The 11,406-nt window shown below is 44.7% G+C and overlaps 2 protein-coding genes across 2 annotated transcripts; one reads left to right on the top strand and one right to left on the bottom strand.

Annotated features, from left to right (window-relative positions):
- Positions 1-1,196: 1,196 nt before the first annotated feature.
- LOC136491184 (rop guanine nucleotide exchange factor 3-like) lies at positions 1,197-3,727 on the top strand. The gene is made up of 7 exons (XM_066487419.1): positions 1,197-1,848; positions 1,935-2,051; positions 2,152-2,306; positions 2,395-2,469; positions 2,575-2,862; positions 2,958-3,290; positions 3,384-3,727. Exons 1-7 carry the CDS (start codon positions 1,530-1,532, stop codon positions 3,501-3,503), a joined length of 1,407 nt encoding a protein of 468 aa, XP_066343516.1. The 5' UTR covers positions 1,197-1,529; the 3' UTR covers positions 3,504-3,727.
- A 290-nt stretch (positions 3,728-4,017) lies between these two features.
- Positions 4,018-9,734, bottom strand: LOC136491183 (uncharacterized). Its single transcript, XM_066487418.1, has 7 exons — positions 8,814-9,734; positions 8,017-8,200; positions 7,825-7,877; positions 5,683-7,153; positions 5,309-5,403; positions 4,966-5,215; positions 4,018-4,882 (listed from the first exon to the last, which is right to left on the bottom strand). Exons 2-7 carry the CDS (start codon positions 8,150-8,152, stop codon positions 4,305-4,307), a joined length of 2,583 nt encoding a protein of 860 aa, XP_066343515.1. The 5' UTR covers positions 8,153-8,200; positions 8,814-9,734; the 3' UTR covers positions 4,018-4,304.
- Positions 9,735-11,406: the final 1,672 nt, after the last annotated feature.

Below are 11,406 nucleotides of genomic sequence, written 5' to 3'. Positions count from 1 at the left end.
TGCTGTGAGGAAAAAATACTGTTTATTATATGAAAAAATATGATTTATAAGCTAAGTGAACGGAACGTAAGAATTTGGGGTCCCTTTGAAGTTTTCTCAGCACAACTGGGAGTTGCATGTTGCAAGGGCTGAATGGCGAACGCAAATTGGCATGAAGAAGAAAGCGACGCCTCCTTTCGTTCCGTCCATGTCCATGGATGCCAGGGAAGGGACGAGTGCGACGAAGACGACGAGGTAAAAGACGGCACTAATTGCCCCTTTGCGTTGGCAATCCGCAGGGGGTCCCCGGCGCACGCAGACCGCCCGGTCATGATCGGCGGTCCTCCCCTTTCGCCTTTGGCGTCCGTAATGTCGCCATGATTCTGACGACCGGCATGCTTGGCATCACTTTGTGTCAGGCCTCAGAGAGGAGGCCCGCGCGACATGGCCCCCGCTGCCACATGCCCATTGGGGCTTCTTTTCTTTTTCCTGTAGCACTAGCAGTCTGTAGACCGTCGTCCAGCTCCAGCCCCCCTGCCGGGCCCGAAATGCCAGCTCGGGCAGAGCGCCCGTGGCTATTCTACTGCACTGCTGACACTGCGTCGTCAATGCCGTGCTTGATTACCGATGACAGTCACAGTCGCAGTTCGTCGTCTGATTAGCTCGGTGTAACAGTGCTGATCATGCAGAAGGCATGGAGTACTGTGACTGTGAGCCATTGGAATCCCATGGTTCGTGCGCTGTTTAAGGAGACAAATGGTGCTCTTGATCAGCCATCAGCGTGCTTAACCGCGGTGCTTTTGTGTAACGGAGCCCATGATCGTCTGTCGGCAGAGTGTGAGCCAGCCCCGGCCTGTCGCTTTGCGACTGCTAATTGTGTCAGCCTGTCAGACAATGTAGTACTGCAGACGCAGACTAATGGCAGAGTGTGTTGGATCAGCCATCAGCGTGCCTTTTTTTCACTCTCTTCACATCAAATCTTTGACACATATATTGAGTATTAAATATAGATAAAAAATAACTAATTACATAGTTTGATTATAAATTACGAGACGAATCTTTTAAGCCTAGTTAGGTCATGATTAGACAATAATTATCAAATACAAACGAAAGTGCTACAGTGTTCAATACCGATTCCTAACCTCGATCTATACGAGGCTACACGTTTCAAAGAAAATTTTGGCGGGTGGACAGAGGGAGTACTCGTGGATAAGCAGAGCGCGCGCGCAGGGAGGGGAGGGGCATCATCGGCATCGAGAAAAGCGAGGGAATCGCACGCTTCCCTTTCCTTCCAGCGTAAAGTAGAGGCCGGGCGTACCTCATCGCCGTCATCGTGGGCCTCCGCTCGCCACGGCAACTACTTCTGCTGCAACTGCTGCTGCTCATTCCATTCCATTCCCTGCGCTCACCGCTCGCTCGCCCTGCCGGCCACTCCCGCCGCGTGCTGCCTGCCCTGTCCGCCACTGCGCGAGCACAACCGCGTGCACCGGCCGGCCACCACCCGCCCACCGCACCACCGGCGCCGGTTGGTCCGGTCGGTCCATGCCAGGATGGAGACCCCGTCGTCGACGTGCGACGAGGGCTCCGAGCTCGACGTGCGCTCGCAGTCCGACTACGCCGACTTCGACGACCTGGACCGCCCGCCGCTGGGCCGCCACCGCCGGGAGCCGTCCTCCGACGTGTCCTCCGAGTGCAGCGGGGAGCCCGGGAGCCCCTACGGCCCCTCGCCGTACCCGCGCTGGCCGTTGTGCACGCTTGCCACGAGGGCGCCACCGCCGGCCGCAGTGCTGCTCAAGAGGCTCAGCACCACGCGGCGCGGCGGCGGCGGTGGCGGTGCCGGCGCGCGTGACGGGAAGCCCGGCGACGGTGGTAGGACCCTGTTTTCTGTGAATGTCTTCTGGTTCCAAGTTTTGGTGTTCGGTGAGGTGACGCGAAAAATTGCTGTGAATTCGCAGAGCTTCAGCTGATCAAGGAGAGGTTCTCCAAGCTTCTCTTGGGCGAGGACATGTCGGGGAGCGGCAAGGGGGTCTCGACCTCCGTGGCCATCTCCAACGCCATCACCAACCTCTATGGTCAGCGTGCTTACACTTGTTCCAACTTCCCAAGATCAAATCTTCAGCACGCCTAGGCTAATGCAGTAATGCTAATGCTCGTCGCCTCCTCTGCTGACAGCGACTGTCTTTGGGAGCTGCCACAGGCTGGAGCCCCTGCCGCCGGAGAAGAAGTCCATGTGGCGGCGGGAGATGGACTGCCTCCTCTCCGTCTGCGACTACATCGTCGAGTTCTTCCCTTCCAAGGAGATCTTGCACGACGGCACCACCCGAGAGGTGACAACTGAATCGCCATGGGCTGATTGTCTGAAGCATTTTGATTCTGTCCAGCCATTGGGTCACTGACGCATTTTGATTCTGTCAGGTGATGGCGACCAGACCGCGATCCGACATCTACGTCAACCTCCCCGCCCTCGAGAAACTCGACGACATGTTGCTTGTAAGATCAAAGATCCTTCGTACATTGCCATTACATGAAATTGAGCCATAAAAGTTGTTGCTTGCTCAAATTTAGTGGCTAAACTGTTCTTCTGCGCCTTCACAGGAGATTCTGGACAGCTTTCAGAAGACTGATTTCTGGTACGTCAATGACAAGGGGCAGAAAGATGATTCCGTCGCGACGCCGTGCCGTCCAGTGAGCCACCGCGGCGAGGAGAAGTGGTGGCTGCCCGTGCCGTGCGTCACCAAGCCCGGGCTGACGGAGACGGCGCGGCGAGACCTGCAGCAGAAGCGCGACTGCGCGAGCCAGATCCACAAGGCGGCCATGGCCATCAACAATGCCGTTCTTGCGGATATACGGATCCCCGACCTGTACAAGCAAGCACTACCCAAGGTACCATCAAACAAATCATTGGATCCCAAGAATTTCGAGTCATCAGCATCGCTGAATCTGAAGACGTATTCTCTAATTCTGAATTCTGATTTCAGTGCGGGCGGGCCAGCGTGGGGGACCTGATCTACCGGCACATGTCGTTCCCGGGCAAGTTCTCGCCGGAGTACCTCCTGGACTGCCTGGAGATCTCGTCGGAGCACGAGGCCCTGGAGGCGGCGGACCGCGTGGAGGCGGCGATGCACGTGTGGCGGCGGAAGGCGAGCCAGAGCCACTCGAGGTCACCATGGAGCGCGGTCAAGGACCTGATGGAATCCGACAAGAACGTGATGCTGGCGAGCCGCGCCGAGGACGTGCTGCTCTGCCTCAAGCAGCGGTTCCCTGGCCTCTCGCAGACCACGCTCGACGCCAGCAAGATCCAGTACAACAAGGTGAGCAAACCTCAATGATGCAGCAGCATCTGCATCGCCATGGGTGCGAGCTTGAAGTTTCTCATAGAGCTTGTGACGTGAATGAATCTGCAGGATGTTGGGCAAGCAATACTAGAGAGCTATTCGAGGGTGCTGGAGAGCCTGGCGTACAACATCGTAACCTGTATAGATGATGTTCTCTTCGCAGATGAAGCCGCCAAAAAGATAGCATGAGTGATCACTTGTTCATCCTTCCTGCCTGATCCGGAAACCAAAAATAAGGGGTCCATATCCATGATCCATCCACAGAATGTACATTATGCCATAGCTTGTAGCAGTAGTACCATCTATCAATGGATGATAACACGAGCAGTTAAATACAGTACTCTACTCACCTAGGCAGCCATGTCTTGGTTTTCATCACAATGGTCCCTCAGTGCCTTTGCATCCTCTTTCCTCTGTCATCACCAATTCACCATGGATGTCAGATGCCACAGCTGTGTGATTGGCTGATTGCAGTATCAGCTCAACTGAAGTAGTAGTGTCTTGTGAATCTTTTGATACAGGGCATGGGCATGTCATGACCGAGTGACCGGCACAAGTTCATAGCTGATATATTCACAAAATGTTTCAAGTAATTCTTGAATAGAGAAGCAATAGTGTATCTCATAAACAAAGGAAAACAATATTATGCTCACAATGAAAACAAAAGATTTACCATAAATACTGGGGCACTTTATATACAGCTGCACTTATTTTGATGTTTCCATACCTCTACAGAGAACAAAAGGAGCTTAAAGAAATCGAACAATTCTGAGGTTAAGATCAACATTCAATCAGGATCTGACTCACAATAGGCACAAATTCAAAAGAAAATGGAAATCAACTATATTGATGAACTGCCTAGCTCTACAATATTTGGCAACTGCCGAACTCACTTTTCCCTATCCTTTCACAAAAGGTTTCTGTATCTATTAACCCCATGTCAGTACTAGTCGAATATGCTTGCATGGATTACTACAAAGCACTACAGTATCAAAGCCACAGATCAAAAACCACTTCCTCCAGTAAGTCATCAAGCAAACCATCCCACAACTCAACTACAACACTTTCAGTATCACCTCGAAGATCCAGCCACGACCCACTGTCCAAGTCTTTCATCATCACCTGTTCTAAAGTGTTTGAAATTTTTTTACCGACAAGAGAATCGATTCCCCTAGCCACCTCTTGAACGAGCTGTCTTCCTACTGGAGCTGGTCGTACATTGTGTTTCAGAAAGTTAACCCAAGGGTCGGTACCAAAGAACTTGTCCCTTATCTTGAGAAGAACTTCTTCCACACAGTCAAACAAAAGCACTGCATCGTCTGTCAGGCAGTACAAATTTCCTACTTCAGTCAATACAGATACATCAAGCAGTGGCTCTTCTGTGTACCATCTCTGTGAATTTTCCTCGGACAGCAATTCTGAAGCTTCTAGCGCAGCCTTGATGAAGGACACCCTTGTGGCTTTGTCATCCAAAATGGCTACTTGTGGTCCATTCCACAAAGTTAGGGATGTTGAAGGAGCGTCAACCTCTTTGAACAGCACTCTGGAAGTAGGCATGGAGAATTCATCTGCAACAACATAAAGTTTTGCTCTATTATGTTCAGGTTATAAAAGGCACCAGATGAGAAATTTTTTGTTTTGAGTTCAATACCTCGATTTGGAGTTTTGTGTCTAGGACTGGTAACTTCTCCTATAATGGGATCAAGAACAGATTGTGGACTCAATTTCTCCTCTTTGTCATTAGTATTTTCCGGTGAGTATGGAAATGTCAATACAGATGGTTTGACTAATTCAACAACTTCTGATGGAATATGGTTTTCTTGTTCATTAACGGAGCCATCTGGAGAATACAGGGCCAGTTCTGGTGACAAATTCATGGATTTTGGTTCCTCCATTGAACACTTCAGCGGAGGAGGCAAAAGGAAAAAAAAAATAAACAGTGTTAAACACAGATGTCATCAGCTTTCTTGAATTTGCTACAAAGTATGTCTTACTTCGTCTGGATTTGTCTCTCCCACTCCTTCCTGCGAAGTTCCAGTCTCAGCACAGAGAGGTGAGTTCTCCATTGTATCTGGCATGATCTTAACCCCTGCGAAAAAAAATTGAATATTTTGAACAGAACAAGAAAGCTGAAAAAAAAATATCTAATATAAGCATATCTTACAGTACAATTTTTTTACAACAACAACAACAAAGCCTTTAAGTCCTAAACAAGTTGGGGTAGGCTAGAGTTGAAACCCATCAGAAGCAATCAAGGTTCAGGCACGTGGGCTCCAGCAATCAAGCCTTTAAGTCCCAATTTTTTTAGATTAGAATAAAACATTCTGGCCTCCAACTATCTTACAGTACAATAACATGAACAAATTACCTTCACGGATTAACTCCTGTGAGATAGCGCCCTCATTTTGTTGATGGCTACCATGATCTATCGTGGGCTCAATCAACATTTCTGTACCTAAGCTGTTAGTGTTGGCTGATTCTGACTCCTGGTACAGCCTTGTTGAGTAAGGGCTTGCTGAACCATCCTCTTGCTCAATAGTATTCAAGTTCAACGATTCTGTAGCTTCATGTGCCATGCTAATTTTCTCCTCTTGAGGGCAATCACTTGGAGAAAATCTATCATTCTCGGGCAGTGAAATTAATCTCTCAAAAGATTCAGATTTCTGTACAATTTGATAACTTTCTTCGCCTTGATCATTTAATCTCTCAATTATATACATGTTAGCTTTTTCATAGGAGAAAGAGCTGAAACCGACACCATGAGCAACATCATTTCTCATCCCACTTACACTATCTTCCGTGACTGTTTTCTTGTCAACAATAGATGGTTCCTTAGCCCTGTCAGAAGAATCTGTACTTGCCAGACTCTCCGTCTCCGACATACTTGCGACTGGAAGCAGTTTGCCAGAATCAGCCTCAGCTTTATGAAAATTACTACTCGTGGAGTTTAACTGGTGATCCTTCCGATTATCGCTAATAGCAAGCCTTAGCCTCCTTTTAAGCTCTCTAAGTGAGAAATGACAATCAGGTTTATCACTGGCTTCTTGAACTTGCAAATCAATATGATTTGATAGTGGTGACGAAGTTGCGCTACCTGAGATAAGACTGCTATGACCTCTTGCAGGACTTGGCTTCAAGATTACTATTCTGCTAAGACCACGATAACTATCATTTAACTTTGGTGGTTTCCTCATTACCAACCTATCCTCCTTCAAGAAAGAATTATGCCTTCTTTGAACCTTACTTGGAGAAGTCACTGACTGCTCTAGACAATTTGCCATACCTTGCAACTCAGTTTCTTCGTCATATTCTTCAGAGTCTAACTTACTTCCTAGTGACATGTAAAGGTTTTGGAGACATTCTAACAACCTAGAGCTTGGGTCTTGCATAAGCATCAGAAATAATTCCTTGTCTGAGCTCAGTAGCTGTAGGGCATCAACGAATTCTCTGGACCTAGTTTCATTACCGCTGTTTATGTATTTTTTGTTTGCAGATTGATGTCTTATAACTGCTTCAGCAACATCTTCTAGAGCTCTCTGGATACTAGATGGGATCTGATAGAGATGATCAGGAGGGTCAGTATTGTTCTCTTTGTCAGTCGAAATGGAACGGCGACCTGACTCGATTGAATTCCTGATTTCTTGTCCTTCAGTACGAGACCTGTAGATTTCCATTAGACTTGCAGCCAAGTTTAGATCAATATCTTCAGAGCATATACCAGTTACATTGCTTTGTGCTTGCTTCAAGGGCTGTGTGTTGCTGGACATCTCTTCTTCCATCAAAGTTCTAATACTTGATCTACCAGCATAAATCAATTCAACCCTGTGGTCTTTTCCATTCTGAGAAAAAAAACAATAAATTCGAGTTTATATTGCTGCACTCATCAGCTCGAACAAAGGTTTGAAAAGCTTATGTTATCTTGCATGCCATACTCAAATATTATGTAGCATCATAACTTTATTACTTCATATTTGGCATTAAAAACTTTCCGATTCTACTTAATTTTTTCGTAGAGAGGTGTCTTCAATTTGAAAAGCCTATAAAAAAAATCCTAAACTTCCATATCCGGATACTCGTAGTACTATTTTTTTCTTGAATGTGTTGCGAATCATTGCATTAAGGAGGAGGCTTGTAATACTATATACTGTTATTTACTAGGAATATTTGTGTTTTAGGAAAATACATATCAATTGTTTTATAAATCACAGTTCAGAATCAACAGGACAGTTAGTGTTGGTCAACATTATCTAAAAATGTTAGCCTAAGACAAAATTATGCTGACAGAAGCACACATTATACCAGTCTGAGCTTTGTAGTACAAGCAGCAGCATGATCAGCTTTATAAATGGAAAAAGGTTTTCAGCTCAATACATGCCCTAGAAGGTTAGATATGTAATGAGCTTGCAACTTCTTTTTCATTATCAGTTGTTAGTTGAGTGAGCAGAAGAATTTTGTAGGTACTATAAGAAATACTAGATACAATAGTTTTGGTTTTATCTTGAAAACTTACAATAGCAGATTTGTTTCCATGGACATCTTCAAAACCTTTTGGATCTCTTTTGACTGCATGAAGCACAGAAATCACTGTTAGAGAAATCATGAATCTCATATTATTTCAATTAAAATTAGCTCATACTGCTATATTGCAGTTAACATCTTCATCTTGTTCACATAAAAACTGAATGTTGGTGAATGCCCTCACCTGTCCCATCTGAAAGAAGTTTTGGACTGCGACGGAAGTCAAGCATGCGAATCAGCCCAGACATACAGCCCACCTGGATTTTCTCAGATTTGGAATGCTGTTTGTAACTCTTCTTTGCCATGATAGCTGAGAACATGGTCAGATAACTTTCCTTCTAAGGGCTTGCTTTAGACAAGCTTATAATCTGAAAGCAAGATGCATGAAGCGAGTAAGAATAAAGTTGTAGTAGTATGAACGATGTAAAATTAGAAATACAGACGCAAAAAAGTTTCCCATTTTCTGCACTAACAAGTTCATATTTGCTCATATCTTCCAAGCTCCAATGAATGGTTTCAAACTCTAGTTTCATAAAGTACAGTTGTCTATGAAGAAAACAAACATGGAAGAGACAAGAAAACCAGTTGGACCCCACTTATGCAAATGCTAATTTGGACATACTCATGTCACATGCATTTTTTGTACTTAAAGTACGTTCTACCCGCATGATTTTCCTTTGTGTAAACATATGAGACAAGATGTCATAAGAACTGTAAACACCAACTAAAATTAGATAAATGGAACAATTCGGAGCATCCAAAGGGACCAATTTGATGAAAAATCTTTACCCCTCGAATTCCTGTTGCACTAAAAAAATCTGGAATACGCAGAGAACTGATAAGAACAAATTTAAGTGTATCATTAAGCCTGAAACGGATTAAGCATTTCCTACATTGACAAAGTAAAATATCGACCATTCAGATGAATGAATCGTCCAAATTGGCGAGCACCTTTTACCAGTACTTGATCAGAGAACTCACCAAGCATAACAGCAGAGGCGGTCCTGCTACACTTCACAGACAGTGCCCAAAACGCCAAAAACCACCAAAGGAAGATTTGGTTTCAGAGATCACTCAATCCAATCTTTGAGTCTTCAGAACAAAAAAAATTCAGGCAGGAACAGGTTAGGATGTTCTGATAGCCCCAAGCAAACGAAGGACCTTGAAATTGCCGTGCTTCCTCGGTTTACACGAGATGCCGATACCAAGTCGGAAACAAAGAAACTCTGAAGCGGCAGGAAGGGATATCTCAAAAGGATCAGAACACGCAAAAGAAAGGAAGCGGAATTTTTTTCTTCCTTTATTTTATTCCAGCTAGTCGTCTTCACCAAAACAAACACGCAGAGCACACCAACCTCTCTACCTTCATTCTTCAGCAACTGCAGAATCTGATGGGCAAGACAGACCCCTGCCTCAGAACAATATCAGAATTCAGAACCCAAAACCAAGGAAAACCGACGAGAAACCCACTTTTTCCCCTTCTGATCCTCTGGTTCTTCACAGGAACCCCTCAAAACACTGAGGCCAGCGCGAAGATCAAACTTTCGGCCTTCAAAACTGAGAATGGACCCAATAAATAAATAGCAAACCAGCGGATACTCACAGCCAAAAAACCAGCCTTTTTTTTTACAGAATCATATGAATGCAACTGAATCGTAGTTGCCCTTTCCGATCCTCCCTTCCTTGAAATCCTTCATTCAAGACGCGGAAGCAGAACCATGCCCGGCAACAGCGCATGCAGCGCTCCTCGCCGACGGAGGCTTTGCCACTGTGGCCGCGCCAACCTCTGCCGCTGCCCGGCTGCCGCTACCTTGTCTCTCTCATTCTCGGCATTCGCGACTCCTCTCTAATGGCGGAGCGGATGGAGAAGGTAGGAATGTAGGATTTGGAGGGTGGCCGGGCCTGTACTTTTGGTTTTGTAGATTACTTCTGTGGCTCGTCGTAAATAATTATAAATTTTTAGTTAAAATAGTATTTTTTTCATATAAATTAGTCAATAATATTTTTTTTACGAACTAGCAACCATACGAACCCGTAAACCAAACAAACTGTATATTGCAAAGAGGGAATTCGGATTTATCTTTTGTATCTACTGTGGCCTCCGCCTCTTTTTCTAAGTCAACAGGTGCGCGATCCAGATCAAGATCAGCGCATGGTGGCATCTGTTCTCGTCCTATTTGGTTTATAAATTATAATAGTTAATAAATAATATTTTTTATATCAAACCAACTCATCGTACTTTTAGTTATGACTTATACGTCAAACAACCCTAAACACACCAGACGAAAAAATGGGAGATGAGAACAAGAACGGACAGCGCTATGTCATTCGCTCGGCAAATCGACATATATACAATACAACCTTGAAAATTTTACAATTAATTAATGCTTGTGCCAGTTGGGTGGCCTGAATTGGAAATACAGATAAAAAGGATCTCTTGATTTTTAAAATATTTTTAAAAGCCTCAAGAAAAATAAAATGGATATACTGATATCTTCTTTTCCAAGTATAATAATGTAAACGTGCATAGAAACCGCCACGTGTGCACGAGGGAGAGGGTGTGTCACGAACACTCAGCTGAATACTCCATGTATGCAAAATAGATTGAGTATCCAAATCAAATGTGTCTATATATTCTCAAGTTCTGATGACAGTGCATTGGTGCTAGTTTCTAGAGGATTATTAAGTTGAGGGAGTGTTCGGCTGAGGTGGATTATTACTGTTCATGCTGGGAAACACTGTTTATGCTAGAATGTTGTGAGAGAAAAACATTGTTCCGGTTGAAAAAAATAAGCCGAACAAGCTGGCTTAAAGTGCAGCCAAACACTCCTAGTCAGGGCAAACGTTTCTCTCAATCTTTCTGACTTTCTTTTTTAACTTTCAGATCGTTTCGGCTGTCTCCATTGAATTGCGACCGCCAGGGCTGCAGCTCGTGAGGCCAGACTCTGAATATGGTGCCTGACAATTGGTTTACCAGAAGTGAAAAGGATTGCAAGACACCACAAAGAAGCGCAGCAGTATTTTTTTAGGCTAAAATGCTTGATACACTTCATTATTCATGGAACAATTTCTAATCAACCCGGCAGAAGAATAAAGGGCGAATTAATTGCGATATCCCCTATGTTACTCTGTACATATATAGTAGTGCACGCGCTGATCCACTGAAAGCCTCAACAGTTAGCAACAGTCGTCGTCAAATTCTTTAATTAAATGCCAGGATCGATGTGACAAACCAACTAATTGAAAAGATTCGCCAGAAATCAGTTGGATTAGGATGCATAACAAACCATTAAATAATTCCCCTGGTCTTTACGCTTTTCGTCACAAACTAATCTCAGTAATAGTACGGTATCCAAGAATTATAAATTATTCTTGAACATTTCCGATTATAATAATACCTCACCTAGACAGCAGAGAGATGTTTTATACGCACTTTTCAGCTAGCTTTCTTGGAAGGAACTACGGTCGTTGCAGTATATATGTACGGGCAAGTTACGTAGACGCTACAGTCATCTGAGTACACACATATACGGACATCTTTTTTTTTTTTTGGAAAACCACACACATACTGACA

Source organism: Miscanthus floridulus, chromosome 11 (assembly GCF_019320115.1).
Source record: "Miscanthus floridulus cultivar M001 chromosome 11, ASM1932011v1, whole genome shotgun sequence".
In the NCBI taxonomy this organism is placed as follows: Eukaryota; Viridiplantae; Streptophyta; class Magnoliopsida; order Poales; family Poaceae; genus Miscanthus; species Miscanthus floridulus.
The sequence above is the reverse complement of the archived record's forward strand: the minus strand, read 5'-3'. Positions and strand labels throughout refer to the sequence as shown.

What these genes read in the sequence shown, in the direction of transcription:
- LOC136491184 (XM_066487419.1), top strand. Translation starts at nt 1,530, where the DNA reads ATGGAGACCCCGTCGTCGACGTGCGACGAGGGCTCCGAGCTCGACGTG. An exon ending in CGCCATCACCAACCTCTATG is followed by an intron (nt 2,052 to 2,151) that starts GTCAGCGTGCTT and finishes CTCTGCTGACAG; the next exon opens with CGACTGTCTTTGGGAGCTGC. An exon ending in AACTCGACGACATGTTGCTT is followed by an intron (nt 2,470 to 2,574) that starts GTAAGATCAAAG and finishes GCGCCTTCACAG; the next exon opens with GAGATTCTGGACAGCTTTCA.
- LOC136491183 (XM_066487418.1), bottom strand. Translation starts at nt 8,152, where the DNA reads ATGTTCTCAGCTATCATGGCAAAGAAGAGTTACAAACAGCATTCCAAA. An exon ending in ACAGGAGTTAATCCGTGAAG is followed by an intron (nt 5,404 to 5,682) that starts GTAATTTGTTCA and finishes TTTTTTTCGCAG; the next exon opens with GGGTTAAGATCATGCCAGAT. An exon ending in GAGAGACAAATCCAGACGAA is followed by an intron (nt 5,216 to 5,308) that starts GTAAGACATACT and finishes CCTCCGCTGAAG; the next exon opens with TGTTCAATGGAGGAACCAAA.